This window comes from Lycium barbarum, chromosome 6 (genome assembly GCF_019175385.1).
Source record: "Lycium barbarum isolate Lr01 chromosome 6, ASM1917538v2, whole genome shotgun sequence".
Lineage (NCBI taxonomy): Eukaryota > Viridiplantae > Streptophyta > Magnoliopsida > Solanales > Solanaceae > Lycium > Lycium barbarum.
The window spans coordinates 27,452,384-27,475,159 of record NC_083342.1 but is presented as its reverse complement, the minus strand read 5'-3'; the positions used below and the strand labels follow the sequence as shown (position 1 = coordinate 27,475,159).

At 35.9% G+C, this 22,776-nt stretch overlaps 1 protein-coding gene, 1 long non-coding RNA gene and 1 pseudogene across 3 annotated transcripts; all 3 read left to right on the top strand.

The window, feature by feature from the left end:
- The first annotated feature begins 2,793 nt into the window (after positions 1–2,793).
- On the top strand, positions 2,794–7,066 carry LOC132643675 (uncharacterized). Its single transcript, XM_060360176.1, has 3 exons — positions 2,794–3,165; positions 6,075–6,207; positions 6,670–7,066. Exons 1-3 carry the CDS (start codon positions 3,005–3,007, stop codon positions 6,724–6,726), a joined length of 351 nt encoding a protein of 116 aa, XP_060216159.1. The 5' UTR covers positions 2,794–3,004; the 3' UTR covers positions 6,727–7,066.
- A 6,278-nt stretch (positions 7,067–13,344) lies between these two features.
- LOC132643674 (uncharacterized) lies at positions 13,345–17,673 on the top strand. Of its 2 annotated transcripts, XR_009583704.1 has the most exons (5): positions 13,345–13,462; positions 13,821–14,540; positions 14,809–14,941; positions 15,040–15,087; positions 17,329–17,673. It is a non-coding gene; the product is annotated as an uncharacterized LOC132643674 (long non-coding RNA). The 2 variants fall into 2 exon arrangements; XR_009583703.1 differs by lacking the exon at positions 13,345–13,462 and having other exon boundaries at positions 13,469–14,540.
- A 158-nt stretch (positions 17,674–17,831) lies between these two features.
- On the top strand, positions 17,832–21,556 carry LOC132643966 (putative disease resistance protein RGA3; annotated as a pseudogene).
- The last annotated feature ends 1,220 nt before the right edge of the window (positions 21,557–22,776 follow it).

The window sequence follows — 22,776 nt, the reverse complement described above, 5'->3', positions numbered from 1 at the left end:
AACACTTTTGAATGGATAAGCAGCTCCACATTTAGTTAGAAAGGTTAGCACGTAAACGTTTTAAGGAAGGAAATAGATAATTAAAGTAAGAGATTCACAATATTAAAGTAACAAATGCAGAGAGAGGTCAGAAAATGTATCTGAAATGGGCCGATATGAGATTAGACTGTGCCTTCTTTCGAGACTTTATCCCATTAACTATGTGATTGTTTTGTTCCATTTCTCAAGTGAGATAAATTAGTTCAAGCATTATCACGTATTGTTAGAAAAATTAAAGAAGAATAACAGAAAATTAAAGGTTTTGAGGCGTAAAAAATCACTATCTTTCAAGAGTTTATGCCTGTATATCCTTTAGAAATTACAAGTAAATCTCTATCAGGATACAAACCCATTAACTGAACCCTTCGGGGACAGGTTGGCAGCATCTTTCATGACTTGACAAGTTATGTGAAAATCACACAAAATAGGCGCGTGAAAATGCTTAAAAAAAACAGATTTTTATTATTTTTATTTTCTCCTCCTCCTCCTTTATTCTTTTTCTCTTTCTTCTCACAATTAACAAACCTTCCATCATTACTAAAAAATCTTAGTAGAAACAGCAGAAAATCACATACCAAAGAACAATTATAAGCACAAAAAGGAGCTAAAATATTGGGATGGAGAAAAACATGGAGCTCTTGGAAATAAAAAAACTTCAACAAAAAGAAACTATCATTGGCGTGCTTGATGATGGAGGTTGGGTTTCAGTAGTGATTTTCTGTTCTGTATACTTTTTGGGTGTTTTAAAAAACTCACTCACACGCTCATTTATGAAAAGCACAACAAAAAACACTCAAACTGATCAAATACAACAGAACCCAGTTACACAAATGAGCTAAGAAGTAAATTATAAGCACAAAAACCAACTAAAACATTGGGAATGAGAAAAACATGGAGTTCCTGAAAAATAAAAATCTGAGTGGAAGTTCTATTGGAATAGTAATTGCACATAAAATGACTTTCTAAAATTCTCCAGGACTATACTCAAATTAACCCACTATAGCTTATTTAGATTTAAATCTTTCAAACTTTAGAACGTAATGATAAATAAATATAATCAATTTCAGCCTAAAAAGAAAATAGATCTGAATTTAAAAAAAAAAAAGGTTTATCAGAATTTTTTTCCACAAAAACTATTCATTCTCGGGCGAAAAGCATGTAGAGTTTGTTTACAAGGGGGAACGAGGGGCTGGGTACATGGGGTTGGGTTTTGATTTTTTTTTAGTTTTTGAGGAAAATATTTTTTTCCCTCAAAATTCATTTTTAACTATTATTCCCGACCCAAAATGCTACATGTAATCAGTTAATTGATTACTTTACCATGTCATCGCGAGTGTGTTACACACTCTTTACATATTTGGCTGAGTCGAAAAGTGTCTAAATGATACAGTCGGACCCTATCTCAAATGTCTAAATGGAACAAAATTTAGTTCAGATGTCTAAGTGAAAGATGTTGTCAATTACAAGTGTCTCCTGATGGGTTCAGCCAAAAATATATTTATCTTGTTTCGTTTTACCTGACATGTTATTGTTGAAGACTTAAACAAATTATCTTTAATTGTGAATTCTTCAAAAAATATCCGTAAAACTTTGTAGTTATAAAAATTAGTAATTCGGAGAACTTTTTGTATAAATATCTACTGTTCCAAAAACAATTAAGAAAAATTGATGTCCAATCAAACACTTTAAATTAAATACTTGGACCTTGTATTTCAAAATTTTCTCCTTGAAACATAAGGACAACTGCTTTGACTTGCTGTTCTTATACCGAGGATCTACCGGAAACAATTTCTCTACCTTCCTAAGATAGAGGTAAGATCTGCTTACACTTGTGTAAATATAAGGAGAACTATTCAAAGGAAGCAACAAAAATAGTCCCTTTTTGAAGGTAGGTTCAAAGTACTTTTTAGATATGCATTAAGCGGTTTTAATCATTTAAGTTCTTCAAAAACTAACATTTTAGTCTCTATCAAATATTAATTTATGTTCATTAAATTTGACGGAAACAATGGCAAAAAAGATTTAATCTTAAACACCAAGAAAGTCTTATCAAATCCTAAAAATTGCAACACAAAAAACTGTACTAGACACACCAAACCGATATAAGAAATTGCAGACAAAAATAGCATCCTCATATAACAATACCTCTATAACAATCTAGTTTTATGAAACCGATTTTTTATGTTATATTTTATCTCTCTATAATAACTTCTTACTTATAACAACAACCATCTTTATAACAGTACGCTCTTTGTAAAATTATCCCTCTATAACAACTATCTCTTTTTTTTGGGTAATATAATGATTGATCATCTTTATAGAAATAGAATCTCGAAGATTACCAATAAAAGGTCTAGAGATTTTGGTCAAATATTTTGATGCTTTAATACACTATTCATGACAAAAATTATTATATAAACATATATTTTCATCATTAAAAGATTTTCCTTTGTTATGCAAAGTGTAATTAAGCTTAAGATTTTTAACAATAAAAAAAAAAGATTTTATGTACCTTTTTTCCTATAAGAGCAAAATATTATTTAAATGAAAATGTTGTTATAGATCAAAATTTTTTGAACCGAGTGATATTGTTATAGAGAGGTTTGACTATACACCTCAAAAAGCTGCACCAGACTTTAAAAAATAAATAAAAAATATAAAACTGCTAATTTTCCTTCTTTTTATAATTGTGGTCAGATCTAACAAAAAGAGTGAATAAATATTTGACGAAAATTAAAAGTGTAAAAACTTTGAACAAACTTAAGGACCAAAGCTGTTGGGTGCATGCTTAAGAGACTACTTTGAAGTTTGAATGTCAAGAGTAAAAGACCGTTTTTGCCATTTTCTCGAACAATTCACTATCGTTAACTATTCGGCTATTATTTCGAAAATTGAGCCAGGTCGACCCTTCCAGGGTTCCTGAAAAAAAAAAAAACGAAGTGTTGGTCTGTTTTTGGGGGTGAAAATGGCGGCATCATTCAGATGGATACTACAGCTACACAAGGACGTACCAAAAGCAGCAAGATTCTACTCAGAGGGCTTGGATTTGACCATTAATGTGTGTACTCATAGATGGGCTGAGCTCCAATCTGGCCCCCTCAAACTTGCTCTCATGCATTCATCAAGGTACTACTTCTCTCTCTTTCTTGAATTATCATCTAAACAGTTGATTGTGGATCAGCATGTGTTAAAAGTTCACATTTTGATAGTTTACTGTGCTTATATTTGAAATTTAGTGTTTTGTTTTTAGAATTTCAGCATCTTTTTCCGATTCCTTGCCAATTGTCTTGAATACCCATCTAATATGTTATATTTCGGAAACATATGTTAAAGTTGTCATTTGGGTTTCTGGGGTTGGGTAGTTTAGTGTGCTTGTATTTGATATTTAGTGTTTTTCTGTAGAATTTCGGGATTCTTATTCATTGTCTTGAATACCCATCTAAAATGTTATTGTTCAGACAGATGTGTTGAAATTCTCATTTTGGTTTCTGGGGTTCGGTAGTTTAGTGTGCTTATATTTGAAATTAGTGTTTTTTCTGTAGAATTTCAGGATTTTTATTCATTAAGTGTGTTTCTTTCCCTTGCCCATTGTCTTAAATGCCATGTAAAATGTTATTTTTCAGAAGGATGTGTTAAAGTTTGTTATTTTGGGTTCTGGTGCTGGGTAGTTTGTTGTATTTATATTTAAAATTTAGTGGCTTTTGAGATTTTTTTGGATCATTTAGTGTTTCTCTCCTTACAAGTTACAAGCAGTTGCCTGTTGATAAGCATCTGCTAATGTCCTCATTTTGGGTTCTGTTGTTGGGTACGGCTAGTTTAGTGTCTTAGATTGAAAAAGTGGTTTGTGAGAACTTTCTCCAGTCATAATCTTTTCTAAAGGAAATTGGGTGTTTAAGGAAGTTACATAAATTGCTTCAATTCAAATTTTCATTTTGCTACCTAATGTGCTAATAATTTTGCTAGCGGCACGCCTTTTTCAGACCATTGGTTAATATACTTAAAAAAAGAATTATTTCTTTAATTAGAGCTAATCAGATTAGAATTTTTTTTTTTCTTTTTTCACATCATAGTGAATTACATGTGCTATGCTAGTTTTAGATCAAAGAATAACATATGAACAGTTCTGGCAGGAAATTTGTTTGTGAGGAGGATTAAAATCAAATGTTAGACTAGACAATAGGCATTGTAGATTATGTCAAGTTTGGGTTTCAATAATTTTCTAATGGTCAAGAGCTACTCATCGAAGCTCCTTCTGGAGTAACTTATACCATCATATTACCAATCTGATATTATGCTGGTGTTCCATTGAGGAATTAGATATTGCACAACTCTGGCAGGATAATTAGTTTATAGGCGTTGTAGATAATGATGCAAAGCAGCTCAATCAATCTCCTTTGGGAGTATCTAGATTAAGCTGGATACTTGTGGGCTTTCAGACAGAAGACACTTCTTGGATCAGATTCTTAAGCTGTAATGAGTGTTCAAAAAGTCTAGGAAGATCTAAATTTTATTTTACCACATCCATACGAGCTGTAACATTCCAGCCTTCTAGTGACCCATTTAGTATATATGTACAAAGGTAGTTCTTATGGGATAATGCTATAAAAGAAAGATTCATTTAGTAAGGTGGCAAGTGGTTACAAATGAAAAGAATAAGGGAGGTTTGGGAGTGAGGAATTTGAAATTGCATAACAAGAGTCTATTATTTAAATGGCTATGGAGATATAATAGGGGTGGTGATCAATGAAACTTTTTACTTGATCAAAATAAAAAAAAATACTAAAAAATAATAATAATAATAAAAAAAAATAATAATAATAATAAAAAAAATATATATATATATAATAGGGGTGGTGATGAGATCTGGAAAAAGCTCATAGATGCTATTTATGGCAAGAAAAATGGTTGGAAACAATATCCTTCACAATTGAGAACAACAGGGACTGTTTGGAAAGGCATTGGTGGGATGTGGGATGAGTTTTTACATATACCAGATTAGAGGTGGGTAATGGAGCCAGTGGCCAGGATTAAATTTTGGACAGATGTTTTGATTGGGAATACAGATTTGAAGAGCAATTATCCAGATTTATTTAGATGCTCTGTGCTTAAGGATGGATAGGTTTCTGAGTTTTTTTACATCTCTGGTTGGAATCTAGTATTGAGAAGGAATCCCTATGATTGGGAATTGGAACCTTTCTGTCAACTCACTCAACAGTTGTACACTACATCGATTGATCAAAACAAGGAGGATAAACTAATTTGGGTGAACAGCAAGGAAAAAATGTTCTCTGTTGGTGAGTGTTATAAGCTGTTATTACAACAGAATGGTCAGGGAACATCCAATTGGCCCTGGAAGATCATCTGGAAATCAAAAGCTCCTGCTAAAGTTGCCTGCTTTTGGATGGATTGTCACTTGGTAGGCATGTCTGACTCAGAATAATGTACGGAAGAGGGATTTGCTTTAAGCAATAGATGTTATTTGTGTGAAGAAGATTTGGAAACAGTGGAACATCTGTTTTTGCATTGCAGAATTTCCAGAGAATGCTGGGAGTTGTTTTTTAATCTAACTATTTGTCAAGATGAGGTCGAGTTATGATAAACCTCAACACTTAGTTTAGAGTTCTGCTTAGTTTGCATTCGGATATATGGTAAGCCTAGTTTAATATCCTTTGCTTCTGTATTCTGTGGTTTGTATTCAGCTGCATTTTTAGTCATTGCTCCTCTGTCCAATCATCTGTCAAAATATGATCTCAGGAGCCGAGAATGTGTTTGATGACCAGGTCCTTTTTCTTTTTCTTCTGTCAAAACTTCATTAAGTAGCCTTCACAATGTTGCATGCAATTGCTTCAAGTTTTAGTCTGCAGCTCAAACTGGCACATTAACTATGAGTCATAGTCTATGACGATTGTTGTCTTTGCATACTGATTCGAATTATGTTGTATCAATTGGTCACTTTTCTGTTAGTGATTCTGTTTTTATTTTTATTTTTATTGAACATCATACAACTTGATTAGCTGCTAATTCTAGTTTTACAGTGACATTGTTGTGCAGAAGGGATACTCATCCCTTCTGTCCTTTACAGTTGGTGATATAAACAACTCAGTGACCAAGCTATTGGCCTTAGGTGCTGAGTTAGATGGCCCCATCAAGTATGAAGTCCATGGAAAGGTAACCGAAATTTTAGAAGGTTGCTCTTCTACTGTTATTGTACGAATATTACTATGGAATGTTCGGTACTATTTACTCTAGTTGCTAGCTGTTATATTCTGTTTCATCAAGTAGATATTCTATTTTTTTCTTTTTCCCTTTTTAGCCGAAAAAGAGATTGCAAATTCTGTTGTGAACTAGCATAAATGTGAACTTTGATATGCTGCTCCAAACCATTATAATTTAAAAGGTCAAAAGTTTCTTTCCCATGCTATAAAGCTGTAATTGTTACTTCTATTTAGATTGGTTCATATTTATGTGCTTTGCTTATAGTTGTTGACCGGTAATATATTACTGGTTTATGCTCGTTATTTGCATATTGGTTCAGAATTTGGTGCTGCAATCAGCATTAGTCCCCCCACCCCCATCATTTATGTCCATGAAAGCTGACCTATCACATAATACTGTATATGGTTCTTGTAGGTTGCTGCTTTGAGGTGTGTGGATGGGCATATGTTGGGTCTTTATGAGCCGTCCTAAGACCTCGAGACAACCACTTGCAGGTTAATGAAATTGCTGACTTTGTTACCAAGGCGGGTTTTGTTAAAAGAGAGGCTTGATTCTTGTTCATGGATGTGAAGCACAAAAAGAGAGACGAGATAGTCAATACAGTACCCAATTGTTTTACAGCAAGAGACTGCCATTTCAGTAGTTGAATTGCTATTGTATTTATTTTGATGTTCCATTCTGGTTACGACAACAACATACCCAGTGTAATCCCCCAAGTGAGGCTGTTCCATTCTGGTTACTCTTATGGATTTCAATTTCATCCTTTTGTAGTACAGATCCATATCCTGATATTAAAAATCCTTCATTCAAATGAGTCTATCAAGTAATTTGGGTAGGTTCTATATCAAGCTTGTGTAAGGGGTTTCCCATCACCAATACATTATTTTCCTTAACAGAAAAAGGAGGGAGACTATTAAGTATCAACTATTGACATCGATACGTTTGTTAGAAGATCGCTACATCTGCTTTAGATTTTGTCTAAACCAAACTACTAGCTCTAGAGAGAGCTGTATTCGAGCATTGCATATCATTGTTACTTTCTTAGGATGAAGTATGGAACGAAATCTCTATGAAAAGGATGTAAAAGAAGAGTGAAGTGGCTAGTAGCTCAAGGAATTAATGATATAGAAAAGCACGACATTTTCACAAAAAACACTTAAACTTTGTACATATCAAATGTAGGGGTGTACAAAGTAAATCGATAAACCGCACCAAACCGATAAACCGAGAAAAAAACCCGACTAGTGGTTCGATTTGACTTGGTTTGGTGTTGGAAAAAAAAACCCTGCCATAATTGGTTTGGTTTGGTTTTAGCTAAAAAAAGTCAAATCAAACCAAACCAACCCGACATTACATGTATTCAATTTTTAAAATATTTTATACCTAAAAATATTTATTTGTAATGTAATTTATAAATATTTCTTAATTTTTTTCATAGTTTTTCATCTATGATCATATTATTCAAGCTTGAACTTAGGATTTTAAATGTGAATAAGTTTTATATCCTATGTATGTTAGTAACTCATATAAAGTCCAAACCAAAACCAACTCAACACTAATACTAACAAAAGAATTTCAATTTACCCATAGAAATGACAATAATGTTGGATATCTATTCTTTAGTTTTGCATAATTGGTTTAGAGAGTGAAAATATAGAACTTAAGTTTTTCTTTCTTATCATGTAATTAATACTTATTAGTCGTACTTATTTTAGTATGACTTAGTATTTTTAGATTATGGTCATTTTCTTTATGGCTTATTAATTAGCAATATTTATTTTAACCGATTTTATTATCTTTTGTTGAATATTTTAATACAATGCCATCACTCTTCTCACATTTTGTGTTATTTTCTTATGAAACACCTTAATTACATAGTTATATCTTACTAGGACTAAAGAAATATTTGACGTAAAAGTTATATGTTTTGTATCAAGATTATTCCGAAAAAAAATCCGAATAACCCGAGAAAACCAGAGGTTGAAAAACCTGAATTTTATTGGTTTGGTTTGGTGTATAAATTTAAAAACCCGACGCAATTGGTTTGGTTTGGTGTTTAAGAAATCCGAACCAACCCGGTCCATGTACACCCCTAATCAACTGTACAATCTTGACTTATTCCATTCATTCACCAAGAGAGAATATATAGAGGATACAATCTTGAACCCTAGTGAAACAAGGAAACTAAGATCCCAGTGAAACAAGGAAACTAACTAATAAATGGTAATTAGTGAAACAAGGAAACTAACTAATATGTGGTAATTATCTCCCTACAAATATGCTACCAAATAATATCAAATTATATCGCAATACCCCCCCTCAAGTTGGAGCATGGGAATAAAAAATGCCCAACTTGGAAAGCAAGAAGTCAAACTAAGTTTTGCCGAGAGCTTTGGTAAAAATGTCTGCCAATTGTGAAGATGTTGAAACGTGTGACGGAGAAATCAAACCTTCATTAATTGCATCACGAACAAAGTGACAATCTACCTCAATGTGCTTTGTTCGTTCATGGAAAACCGGATTTTTTGCGATGTGCAAAGCGGACTGACTATCACAAAACAATTTGATCGCCTTGGGATGTTGTATACCTAAACTCAACAACAGACCTCTCAGCCACTTCAACTCACAAGTAACCGCAACTATGGACCTATATTCAGCCTCTGTAGAAGATCTAGAAACTGTGTGCTGCTTCTTTGTCTTCCAAGAGATGGGAGATTGACCTAGAAATACTAGCCAACCTGTCAACGAACGACGAGTAAGCGGACAAGCCGCCCAATCAGAATCACACCATCCCTGCAAATTCAACTCACTGTCGGCACGTAACAAAATACCCTGTCCTGGTGTGCCTTTCAAATAACGGACCACTCGTAAGGCCGCTTCCCAATGTTCAATCCGGGGTTCTTGCATGAATTGAGACAAAATATGAACAGAATATGCCAAGTCCGGTCGAGTGACCCCCAAATAAATCAAACGCCCGACTAATCTACGGTAGACCTCCGGATCCGACAACAAATCTCCATTTGCAAGACCAAGTTTATGATTTTGCTCAATAGGGAACCCACTTGGCTTTGCACCGAACAATACTGCTTCAGAGATAATATCAAGAGTATACTTGCGTTGACACAAAAACAACCCTGATGAACTACGAGCTACTTCAATACCCAAAAAATATTTGAGAGACCCAAGGTCTTTCATTTTGAAACAATCACTCAAATAGGCTTTGAAAGTTGCAAGTGTAGCGGAATCATTCCCAGAAATAATAAGATCATCAACATAAACCAAGATATTAATCTGAATATTCCCTCTAGTAAATGTAAAAAGAGAATAATCAGAATAAGATTGAAGGAAACCGTACCCTTTCAAAGCAGTCACCAATTTTGCAAACCAACATCTAGGGGCCTGTTTCAACCCATACAGCGATTTGCGCAAACGACACACCAACGTAGAATCTGGACTTTCAAACCCGGGAGGGAGCTTCATATACACCTCCTCATCAAGGTCACCATGTAAAAAGGCATTATGAACATCCATTTGGTGAAGTTCCCAATTTTTGGATGCTGCAATGGCTAGGAAGGCTCGAACAGTAGTCATCTTGGCGACCGGAGCAAAAGTTTCATTGTAGTCAATCCCCGCTTGTTGATGATTTCCCCACACAACCAAGTGCGATTTGAGCCGTTCCACATCTCTATTTGACAAAAACTTGGTCTTGTACACCCACTGATTACCAAGTGCTTTCTTACCCGGAGGAAGATGTTCCAAAGTCCATGTACCATTGTCTTCCAATGCACGCATCTCTTCTTTCATTGAATGTCTCCAACCTTCGTGTTTCATGGCTTCTTTGAAGGTCTTAGGATCCTTACCCGAAATAATAGCTGCAAGAAACTTACGATAATTTACAGAAAAATTGTCACAATTAATATAGTGTGCCAAAGGATAGGGAGTACCTGAGGATTGATTGTTAACAGGAGTTGTAGGGGACAGACTATTAGCAAAAACTGAGTGTGTCACATAATCACGAAGCACAACAGAGGGAAATTTCTCCCGAAAACCACGCCCCAAGCCACCTTCCACATTCATGACTGGGGTATGGTGTTGCTGCCCCTCATCGCTGCCAGCGGGCGCTGGGTTCCCAGCGGGTTGTGCAGTGGCTGTTGGCAGCCGCTCAGCCTCGCTGGTAGCTGGCGCTGGGTTCCCAGCGGGCTGGACAGTGGCCGCTGGCTGCAGCTCGGCCTGGCTGCCAGCAGGCGCTGGTTGGGCAGTGGTTTGCGGCTGCTGCTCGGCAGCCTCCGAACTATCAATTTCGCCCCCTAATTCATCCCCGTACACCATAAAATCACGATCAATTTCAGCACCCTCATCAAAAAAACTAGACGAAATATTAACATCTTCCGGACAAGCAAAAGGAAACACATCCTCCACAAACTTTACATCACGAGAGATAAAAAACTCCTTCGTATCAAGATCAAACAACCGCCACCCCTTCTTACCAAATGGATATCCCACAAACAAACACTTTCTGCTCCGACTAGCAAATTTGTCACCCTGAGTTTTTTGATTATGAGCAAAGCACAAACACCCAAAAGTACGAATAGCATCAAAAGAAGGAGGTTTATTGAATAAAATTTCAAAAGGTGTTTTATTTTCCAATTTGGGTGTGGGGGTACGGTTTATGAGATGAGATGCAGCAAGAACACATTCACCCCAGAAAAAAATAGGCAAATTGGCCTGAAATCTGAGAGCCCTCGCAACATTCAACACATGTTTATGATTCCTCTCTACCCTCCCATTCTGTTGCGGAGTACCCACACAAGAGGTTTGAAACAAAATACCAGTGGCGGAAAAATAATCGATCAAACAATTAAATTTCGTACCATTATCACTTTGTACAACTTTAATTGTTTGATTAAATTGTCGATCAACCATAGCAACAAAAGCCATAAACATCGGAAACACTTCTGTTTTATCAACCAACAAGTAAATCCAAGCAGCTCGGGAAAAATCATCAACAATTGTTAAAAAATAACGAGCTCCACACGACGAAACATGGCGATATGGGCCCCACAAATCACAATGTATTTTCTCAAATATTCTAGATGCATCATTATCACTTAAAGGAAATTTGTCTCTAGGATGCTTAGCACGTAAACACACTTCACAATCCTTTGCTAAACTACTCTTATCTCTACTGACATGAGGAAGCAACTTAACTACTCTCTCGGAAGGATGCCCCAATCGTCGATGTCACAATTCCAATGCGGACGTTGCCACGACAGTAGACACATGTTGCACCACGTCCGGTTTGCTAAAGTAGTATAGTCCGTCCCTCCTAACTCCCGTTCCAATCAGCTCCTTCAATAGGTCATGAATAGCACACATATAAGAATTAAAAGAGACAATAATATGTAAATTATCAGTAAGTTGGGGGACGGAGAGTAAGTTGCAACGTAAATAAGGCACATAAAGGACATGATGTAAGGTGATTTTATCTGACAGTCGAACAGAACCTTCCAAAGAAGCAAACACATTTTCACCATTAGGCAAACCAATAGGACAATCAACAGTATGGACATCAAACAACCAAGATTGCTCATCGGTAACATGATGAGTAACACCCGTGTCAATAATCCAAGAAAAAACATCAAACTTACCATTCAAGCAATTTTCGGGAATTGTAGCATTACCAAGAAATCTCGTAATAGCCTTCCATTGATCGGAAGTAAAGTGCTGACCGAAGGCAGCGTTATTTGATGCACCCTTGAAACGAGTAGGCGTGATATAGTCCCCGGGTCGGTCTTGAGGACCGAGAAAATAGGGAGAATTAGACTCAATTTTAGGTGGTGGTGGAGGAGGTACGGCGTCACCGACCATGGAAATTTACGATGAAGAGAAGAAAAAAAACGTGTGGCCTGATACCATGTAGAAACTGTACAATCTTGACTTATTCCATTCATTCACTAAGAGAGAATATATATATGATACAATCTTGAACCCTAGTGAAACAAGGAAACTAAGATCCTAGTGAAACAAGGAAACTAACTAATATATGATAATTAGTGAAACAAGGAAACTAACTAATATATGATAATTATCTCCCTACAAATATGCTACCAAATAATATCAAATTATATCGCAATAAAACCGAATAATCCGAGAAAACCCGAGGTTGACAAACCCGAATTTTATTGGTGGTTTGGTGTATAAATTTAAAAACCCGACGCAATTGGTTTGGTTTGGTGTTTAAAAAATTCAAACCAACCCGGTCCATGTACACCCTAATCAAATGTACCGTAGCAATTTTACCAGTGGGTTCACTCTAATATAGTTGAGGATTAGTTTAGGTAGTTATATTCTGATAACCACCTAAAAGTTGAGGATTAATATAGTCTGAAAAATAACATCAAAGAAAATGATGACAACAACAAAAACAGATCATTAGAAATTTGATTAAAATAGTTTTTTTTTTTTTTTTTTTAAATCAATGTTACGTAATAGATTTATGTAACAACCCAACCTTTCGTTTTGAGTATTTAAGTCCCAATTGATATTTTGAGTGAAAAATTGTCAAAAATACTCCTGAACTACTAGAAATAGTTTAACTTTACCTTCTTTTACGTTTTTACCCTAAAAAATACCGTTACCATTTCTTGAAAAGTATAATAACAATAAAAAAAATAAGTACACAAAATCTGAAACCAACCATGTACAGCTTTAAATATGTAATTTTACATAAATATAGTGCATTTTAAAGAAACAATCTTTATTTTTTGTCAGTTTCAAAAATGATGATATATGTCTATATTTAGTAACAATTAACTTTAAATTTTTTATTTTAACTTAAATTGTTTATTTTAACTTAAAGAGATGATTTATAGTCATACAAATAACTATAACTTATTTCAGACTACAAGTTTTAAAAATCTTCATAATTCAAACACCTTTCATACTTCCTCTGTCTCAATTTATGTGATACACTTTTACACTAAATGGAATGAAAAACGTCAAAAGGTTTATTGAGGGAAACGCGTGTTACAAAGTTACGACAAAGAGGAACCACAACCTTTTGAACCGTTTGGTATTTGCATAACTTTCAGTTTTTAAAGTTAATTTTGGAGTTAAACGCGTTAGCTTCACTAAAATCATTCATATTGAGTTTGGTCTTCCTGTTTTGATTGTCCCATCCATCACTACACCACCTTTGTTGATTATAGTACTCCTTCCGTCTTGTTCATTCTATTTTTTTTAAAAATCAAATTAAATAAATTTTCATTAATATTTTGAGATATATTTTCTGCTATATTAATATTAGAAGAAGCACATCGTGCAGTATTTTTAGTTTTTAAATATCTAAATTATACATTTTAAAATATTGAATTGACATAATCTCCGGAAGAATTGACATAGTCAAGTTGATTACCTAAGGCAAGGAAAACTGGACATAGGGATTACAAGTCTTCTCTCTCTCAAAAAAACACACACACACACACACACTCTCTTTTCCCTGATTTTAGCTTACTCTTTGCTGATACAATAGTGTGTTGATTCTTCTTTTTTCGTGTTGGGTGTAGTCATGGCAGCAGCATCAGCTACCGATATCGACTTTGACCTCAGTAAGAGTAGCTTGGATTCCTTTGGTAAAGAACTTCTAGAAGCACTTGAACCTTTTATGATTGGTTCTACTCAATCATCTAGTATTTGGTTGCACCCAGAAGCCATTTTCGATGATCCTTTATGGTCAATTCCTTCGACAACCCAGAATATGTTTCCAAGTTTTGAGCATATGGGTGCAGTGTTGAGTGTCCAATCACTTGAGGATGTAGGAGCGTCGACACCGATTCATTCGTTGTGTCAAATGTCGAATGATGTCACCAGTGCTCAGGTTGATTCTTCTCCTGCTATATATTATCTTGGACCATTTAACTCGGAAGAGCTAGCACAACTTGATGCTTCTTTTTCGCCAACCAACAGAGCAAGTGTTGGCCTTGAAATTGAAAAGGACGACACAAATGAATTGGTGCAACTTAATTCACATTTTGAGCAACCGAATGTGGAAACTGACCAAGTGGAGCATAGCGATTGCGATGAGATGTGGAAGACAATTGTTTATAGGTGAAACTACAAATGGAGAAAGTAACCTCCTCTGTGGAGCAACGACGACTACCTTCATCTTATTGATTCAAAGAAGAACAAGGCAAAAGAGAGGATAGTAAAAGATTATGGGATCACTCTTGAGATTCTGGAGCAGCATTTTGGCATGACTCTTGAAGATGCTGCTAAATCTCTACATGGTAACTTCACTAACTTAACACTTTGCATCCCTTTTCACGTTATTATATGGCATCTATATGCCACTTAGAAAACGACATGTTTTTCGAGTTCATTTCTCATATAGTACTCAACTAATAGTTTTTATCTTTGTTGAAGAAAATTGGAATAAAGAAGAAAGGTGACTTTGTGAGATAGTAACTATTAGTTGAGTGACCATCTGAGAAATCAACCCGATGTTTTTCTCATAGGTTTACTAAAATCCCTTTTCTGGACTTTTTGTTGTTGCAGTTAGTCGATCAACACTGAAACGGATATGTAAAGCATATGGTATATCTAGATGGCCACATCATAAGACTAGAAAGGTTGATCACCATGTTAGCTAAGTCGATCACTCATGAAGGATTTTATGTTCCATCTTCAGGTGACACTATCTATTGATGTACCTATATTGTACGTATCCGTTGAACTCATTAGAAATAGAACCCTGATTTTAAGTTTTTTGGGCTATTTTGATCTCAGTTGCTTCAGAAAAGATGATTCCAGGATGAAGATACCAAGCTATTTCAGGTAATTGGGGAATGCTTACGTAGTTGTTAATTAGTATATGAAGATCATCTTCAAGATTGAATTGGGTCCATAAATCTGTCTACACAGAGAAATGGCATGCTAGATGATTGAGTCCGTCTGTCGATCCTTGTAGATCTGTGTACATTTATAGTAAATATAGATCTAAAATATCCCACTTAAAGTAAAGATGTAAAACTTGCATAGAACCTCATTGAACCAAGTCGATTATTCAGGATGTTTTGTCATTGTGATAGGTCCTTCTTACATAAGTCCAGATTGCTGATAATCTGGATAAAGAAAAATCAATTTGATTGAGAGAAGTGGAAAAGTACTTGAGTCATGTAAAAGGAAAAAAATGAAAAAACTTCCAGTTCAGTTTGGACTATGTTTCACATTAGGGTCTAATGAAAAGGTTTCATTACTTGCTCAATTATATAAGAACCTAACATATATTTATCTTATTGAATGTTTGATCTGGTGAATTCTTTCTAGTCTGTCCCTTTACCTTCTTTTTTTCCCTGTGCTTTTCTGGGAGTCCAAATCACATTGATAGTTCATAAAATTGGAGGACATACTGGATCTGACATTAGGTCATAAGCCATTTGCTAGTTAATTAATTGGTAGGCAAATACTATTTGTACTGAAACTGATCAGGGAAGACCAAAACTTGAAGGCTAATGAATATTAGGTGGACTGTGGTGAATATTTGAAAAAAAATTCAGAAAAAAGTTTTCACCATCTTTGAAACAAACACACCCTTGTTCTTTCCAGTTCATTACCTGGTTAGAGTAGTGGTTTCATTTTGCCTGGAACTACTCAGAGATAGATTTAGATTATACAATGGAAACCGAAGTAGGACATGTCTTTTATGATATCTTACTTTTTGAAGATGTTGTTCATCTTTTCTTCATCTGCTCCTTCTGTTAACGCAGAGATAAGTTCTTAAACTATGTGGTCTTAGTAGCCAAAACACTCGACACTCAGCTGTTGCATTGGATTCTAGCTTGCCGTCTTGTCAGAGGTTTTAGACTTCTATTTGTGCAGTTATGAGCTGGCAATATCTGAACACAATATAAGAGTAGAAATACAACACCTTTTCATGAGGCACTCAACACTCATTTAGAATGAGATGATCACTTGTCATGACTGATAAAGTCGAGAAAAACATGGAATTTATCAGAAGAGCAAGATGACAAGGTAGCTTTGACACTACATATAAAAAAGGTATTTGATTCATCAGCCAAAAGATATTAGTAAGAACTAAGAACTAGTAAAAAGAAAAAGAACTGAGGAGTGAGTTAAATGGTGGGCCGAAGCCCATAATAGTGGAGTTGGCAGAGGGTTATAAGAATTTGGGGGTGGGGTGGGGCGGGGAGTATGCAAAATCCTTAAGGTCAAATTGAGCAACTCGGAAGAAGCTTCTCTCAGCAAAGTTTTTAGAAAGAAGATAAAGCACTTGTTCAGTGGAAAAATGCAGGCATCCTAAGAAAGTATAGAGAAAAAGAAGAAGAGAAGAATCAAGTTTCGTCATAAAAATTCAGGGTCATTATGTTTTCTTATGTTTTTTAGTTTGGGGGGAGATTTTGACAGATCCCCTAGGTAACGGTGGATTCGTTAGACTTGGTGCGCCTTATCATTGCAGATACTCATATACCTCGAGTAGGCCATCGTTATGATTTGTCTCTCCCACAAGCGCGGTTATAGTTTACTTAGAGCCTGTTTGGATTGGCTTATTTTAGGTGCTTTTAAGCCAAAATAGCTTTTAAGCACTTTTGTAGTGTTTGGGTAAGATAGAAAAGTGCTTTTGAGCACTTGTTTTTAAGCCAAAATAACAAAAATAAGCCAAAAGCCATAAGTCATAAGTTTTAAGCCCATCCAAACTGACTCTTAGCCTATCCATTGAGGTAGGAGGCTCACCGATTTCGTTTTAGACCTCCCAATGTATGTATTAATTTATGATGCAATATCTTACAGAGCATATACTTATGGTATTCATGATGGGCAGACTCCCTTTTATTATCACATTGTTATTTGAATACTGTATAGTGTATACATGATATATTCATGATATGAATTGACTTTTTACCATTACTAAAAAGGACATATCTACTATATATGTTTTCTGAATACAGTATATTGACATGTTTTCTGACTTTCTCCGACTTAAACGATTATGGATAAGTGTTATCTACTCACTGAGCTAGCGAGCTAACTCTTTTGTTGTTGTTGTTGTTTTCAAAGACAGAGAGTGACGCTGACGAGGACCTCCTAGCTGGCACGAGCAAAGTTGATCGTACTAGTTAGCCCTTATTGGTTCAAGTGGATGAAGAGTCTTTATCATTTATTATCGTGTCTTTTAAACTTGAGAGTTGTTTCATTAGTCAGTTTTGAATACTCTGGTTACCTTAAGACTTATACTTATAAGTATGTGCTGGCCTTTCTTACTATATTTTGGTGATCTTAGTATTTTTGTGTTACAGACGGATGTATAAATAGTTATGGTTAACAAGTGCTTGTTATGTTGTCTGATTTTGCTGAGACAAGAAAATTTGGATAATCCTTGAAATAGCGAAAACTCAGTTCAAATTTTCTTCAAAATCCCGGCTTGCATAGGAATCTTAGCATCTAGCCTTGATCATGACCCTACATGAGGTCATGACAGTGTCATGTAGAATCAAGTAGATGAATGATACCAAAAGTGGAACTAATAACAATGTGGTGTTTCCTGATAGTGGTTTAGGATAATGGAAAATGATTGCTGGGAAAAGATGCAGCTTGATCCACTAAAAAAATGTTACCACTATAATACAAAGGTAAATTTGAATTATAGTAGAATGATAGTGCAGTTTCCTAAATAGACAAACCTATTTCTCTGACTGGTTAAAGCTGATTGCCAGTCCGAAGTAGGCGAAACGAACAACAGTTAAGATTTACAGTAAGGATTTCAAAGCAGGAATTTGCAACAGAACGGTTTAGAAAAATTATGGAATGGGACTTGAGTTTTTTTAGCAGAATCATGGTTCCACTCTTGTTGATGCTACCAAAGGCTCGGTGAAGTGTTAGTAGAACTTTAGTTGTTAGTGGCTTTTTTTTGTTGAAAGAGGGAAAGAAAGTGGTGATTTAACACGATCTAGAAATACAGCAGTTGTGGGGAATAGTACTCTATGTGTCCCGAATTGTACATGGGAGTTGAGTTAGTAATTAACCTACTAGCTATTACTTTTATATATTTGAGTCCAATAAGTAATTATTTTATTTTCCCCTAAGTTTTTTTTATTTCACTTTCTCTTGAGCCGAGGGTCTTTCGGAAACAGTATCTCTACCTCCCAAAGTAGGGGTAAGGTCTGCGTACACTCTACCCTCCCCAGACCCCCATTATGTGATTTCACCGGATATGTTGTTGTTCTGGTTCTTTTATTTCACTTTGCCCCTAGGTCTTGCCTGCCTTTTATGTAATAGAGTTGCCCATTTCAAAGTTATGAATGAGAATACTATTATTTTTTATATGTACATGGTCAGCAAAAATTTATAACCCAAAATTTATAATAACTAGTTTTCGAACATGTGCGTTGTACGTGTATTTCACACTAATTAGTACAAACTTCTTTAAACAATAGAAATAATATGGATTCTTGACAAGAGATCATAGCCAGTGCTTCAATTTTTGGCTTCTCTCCAACCCGTAAGTATCTCAATATTTTAAAAGTGCAAAACAAATTGAAGACTTGAAGTTCACAAAATCACCTTCCTTATTCCCGCCAAGAACAAAAACCAATTCGCCTTCGATTCAGGCTGCTTTTGCTCTTTAGAAAATAGTGAAAGAAAGTGAATTGCAATAGAGAATTGGTTGCAGAAACTCAATGTTGCTGCATATGAAGTCGATCATATATTGGACAAATGTAAAACTGAGGCAGCAAGATTTAATCAGTCTCTATTAGGGTGTATTCGTCCAAATATTATCACTTTCCGTTACAAGGTTGGAAAAAGAATGAAAGGAATTATGGAGAAACTAGATGCAATTGCTGAGGAAAGAAGGAAGTTCCATTTGCGCGACAAGATTGCTGAGAAACAAGCTGCTAAACGTGAAACAGGTGCTTCTCTTAAAAGTTTGTAGCCAAAAAATAGTGGAGTACTTACTAATAGCTTAGTTTCGGGGTGAGGACAAGTTTTAGAGATTTTCTTTACATGTTTGTTCCATGTCAACCCTTCCTTGTCTCTTTATTTTGCAAAAATAGTCTATTATTCCCGGTGACGGACTCCTCCTACTGAGCTCGAATGTAACAATATTTGTGTCCGCATTGCTTGGAACAGGTTTTGTTTTAGCTGAACCAAAAGTCTATGGAAGGGACAAAGAGGAGGATGAGATAGTGAAAATCCTGATAAAAGATGTTAATAATGTCCAAGACTTTCTGGTGCTCCCAATACTTGTATGGGGGGACTAGGAAAGACGACAGTTGCGCAAATGGTTTTCAATGATCAGAGAGTGATTGAGCATTTGAATATAAAGATATGGGTTTGTGTCTCAGATGATTTTGATGAGGAAAGGTTGTTAAAGGCAGTTGTAGAATCTATTGAAGGAAGGCCTCTTGGTGACATGGACTTGGCACCCCTCCAAAAGAAGTTTCAAGAGTTGTTGAATGAAAAAAGCTACTTGCTTGTCTTAGATGATGTTTGGGATGATGATCAGGAAAAGCGGGCTAAATTAAAAGCAGTCTTAAAGGTTGGAGTTAGAGGTGCTTTTGTTCTAGCCACTACTCGTCTTAGAAAGGTTGGATCAATTAAGGGAACTTTACAACCATATCAGTTATCAAATTTGTCTCAAGAAGATTGTTGGTTGTCGTTTATGCAACGTGCATTTGGGTACCAAAAGGAAACAAATCCCCACCTTATGGCCATTGGAAAGGAGACTGTGAATAAATGTGGGGGTGTGCCTCTAGCAGCCAATACTCTTGGTGGTCTTTTAAGCTTCAAGAGAGAAAAAAACGAATGGGAACATGTGAGAGACAATGAGATTTGGAATTTACCGCAAGATGAAACTTCAATATTGGGTGCTGTGAGACTGAGTTATCATAACCTTCCACTTGATTTGAGGCAGTGTTTCGCTTTCTGTGCAGTATTCCCAAAAGACACTAAAATGGAAAAGAAAAATTTCATCACTCTGTGGATGGCAAATGGTTTTATTTTATCAAAAGGAAATTTGAAGCTAGAGGATGTGGGTAATGAAGTATGGAAAGAACTATACTTGAGGTCTTTCTTCCAAGAGGTCGAAGAAGATAAATTTGGTAATACTTATTTCAAGATGCATGATCTCATCCACGATTTGGCTACTTCTCTGTTCTCAACAAACACAAGGAGCAGCAAAATTTATCAAGTAAGAGCAGCAGCGAAAAATATCATGTCCATTGGTTTTGCTGAAGAGGTGCCTTCTTACTCTCCTTTGCTCTTGAAAAGGTTTGCCTCGCTAAGGGTTCTTGATATGAAATTTTCGAAGGTGGAGCAATTATCATCTTCCATCGGAGATCTAATACATTTAAGGTTGTTGAACTTGTTTGGCAGTAGCATCCGTAGCCTTCCAAAGAGGTTATGCAAGCTTCAAAATTTGCAGACTCTTGATCTATCATTTTGCATCTCACTTTCCTATTTGCCAAAATAAACAAGCACACTAAGCAGTCTTAGAAATCTCCTGTTCAAGGGTTGTATACTGACTTCTATGCCACCAAGAATAGGATCATTGACATGCCTTAAGACTCTAGAGTACTTTGTTGTGGGCGAGAGGAAAGGTTATCTACTTGGTGAACTACTAAACCTAAACCTACATGGCTCACTTTCAATCACAGACCCTGAGAGAGTGAAGAATGATAAGGATGCAAAAGAAGCTAATTTATCTACAAAAGAAAATTTGTACAATTTAAGCATGAGTTGGGATATTAGGACATATGGATTTGAATCAGAAAAAAATTTGGATGAAAAAGTGCTTGAAGCCCTCAGACCACACCCCAATCTGAAATCATTAAAGCTCACTGGCTTTAGAGGTTTTCATTTCCCAAATTGGATGAACGCTTCAGTTTTGAAAAATGTTGTCTCTATTGAAATTGGATGTGAAAAATGCTCGTGTTTACCACCCTTTGGGGAGCTGCCTTGTCTAGAAACTCTAGAGTTATACAACGGGTCTGCGGACGTGGAGTATATTGAAGAGGATAATGGTCATTCTGGATTCCCCACAATAAGATTCCCGTACTTGAAACGACTTGCTATAGAAAGGTTTCCCAATCTGAAAGGATTGTTGAGAACGGAAGGAGAAGATCAATTCTCCATGCTTGAAGAAATGAAGATTTGGCATTGTCCTATGTTTGTTTTTCCAACCCTGTCTTCTGTCAAGAAATTAGATGTCTGGGGCACATTGTGCACAAGTGGGTATACGAGTCTTGCCTTGGCCATAGTTTGGAGTGCTATCAGTAGAGAAATTTGATCTATTTTGCTTATGCTGGGCTGACTTGTGAACACTACCAGCTTTGGAATTGTCAGACCTTCCCCTTTTAGATGGACCTCCTGAATCTGCATCAGCTTTTCTGAACTTGTTTTCATTTCTACTAGCTTGTTTCTTATCGATCCTTTTCCAAGTAAGAGCAGCTGAAACTAATTTACAAAAGTTCTCATGTTGTAGGACCGCCACAGATTTTCTGATGGAATTATTCAAACCGTCTTCGAATCGCCTGCACTTATCTTTTTCATTATTAATAATACCACCAGCATAACGAGAAAGCCTGAGAAACTTTGTTGATATTCAGCAATAGACATACCCCTTTGCTCTAAATTCAGAAACTCCTTTTTCTTTGCATCATGATAAGCAGGTGGGACATACTTCATATGAAATTCTTTCACAAAATCATTCCAAGTAAGAACAGGAGGTTTTGCCTTGGCATTCGGTACACTTACCCACCGGTCATAAGCATCTTTTTGTAACAGTGAGACGGCATACTTAAATTTGGCAGCGTCTGAACACTCTAATTGCTCAAATACTCTTTCCATGCGCTCCAACCACTGCTCGGCGTCCGTAGGATCAACAGTGCCTTCAAACTCAACTCCGCCCATTTTTCTCATTTTCTCAAAGTTCATTTCATTAGGGTCGGGCATTCTTCTAGCCATGTGAATAAAGAAATCAGCCATTTGTTGAAAAGGAGGATCAACAACAGGAGTACTATGACTCATATGAGAATGTGACCCAACTCTTGCACCCTGATTATTTCCAGTTCAGATCCACTAGTATGAGGAAAATTAGAATCAGAAAAATGCTCTCCAACCCCTTCTTGTAAGTGAGGTTGGGCATTAGAGTTATTTAAACCCTCACGAGTGGCTTCCATAGGTCTATTAGAGGAAGAAAAGGCCATGGCTTAATTCCTACATAAGGGAAGATCACATTGCATTAGGGACATGTACGTAATGTGTTACACCTTGTGTTTTCATGTGTTATCGTATCGTAAGGTGGCTAACATGCTAAGAAGGTAATGTTTTGAGGTATTTAAATAGTATAATAGTCGTATGTTAAGTTTTGAAGTCAAACGAGTTGTGATACGAAAGTCGACAAAGGTCGTCGCAAGTTACGTCTGTAAATTTCACTGAAATTTGGGTCAGATGTGAAAGAGATTTTCTCTCAATATACTTGGAGTTATGAGGTGATACACCTATCCA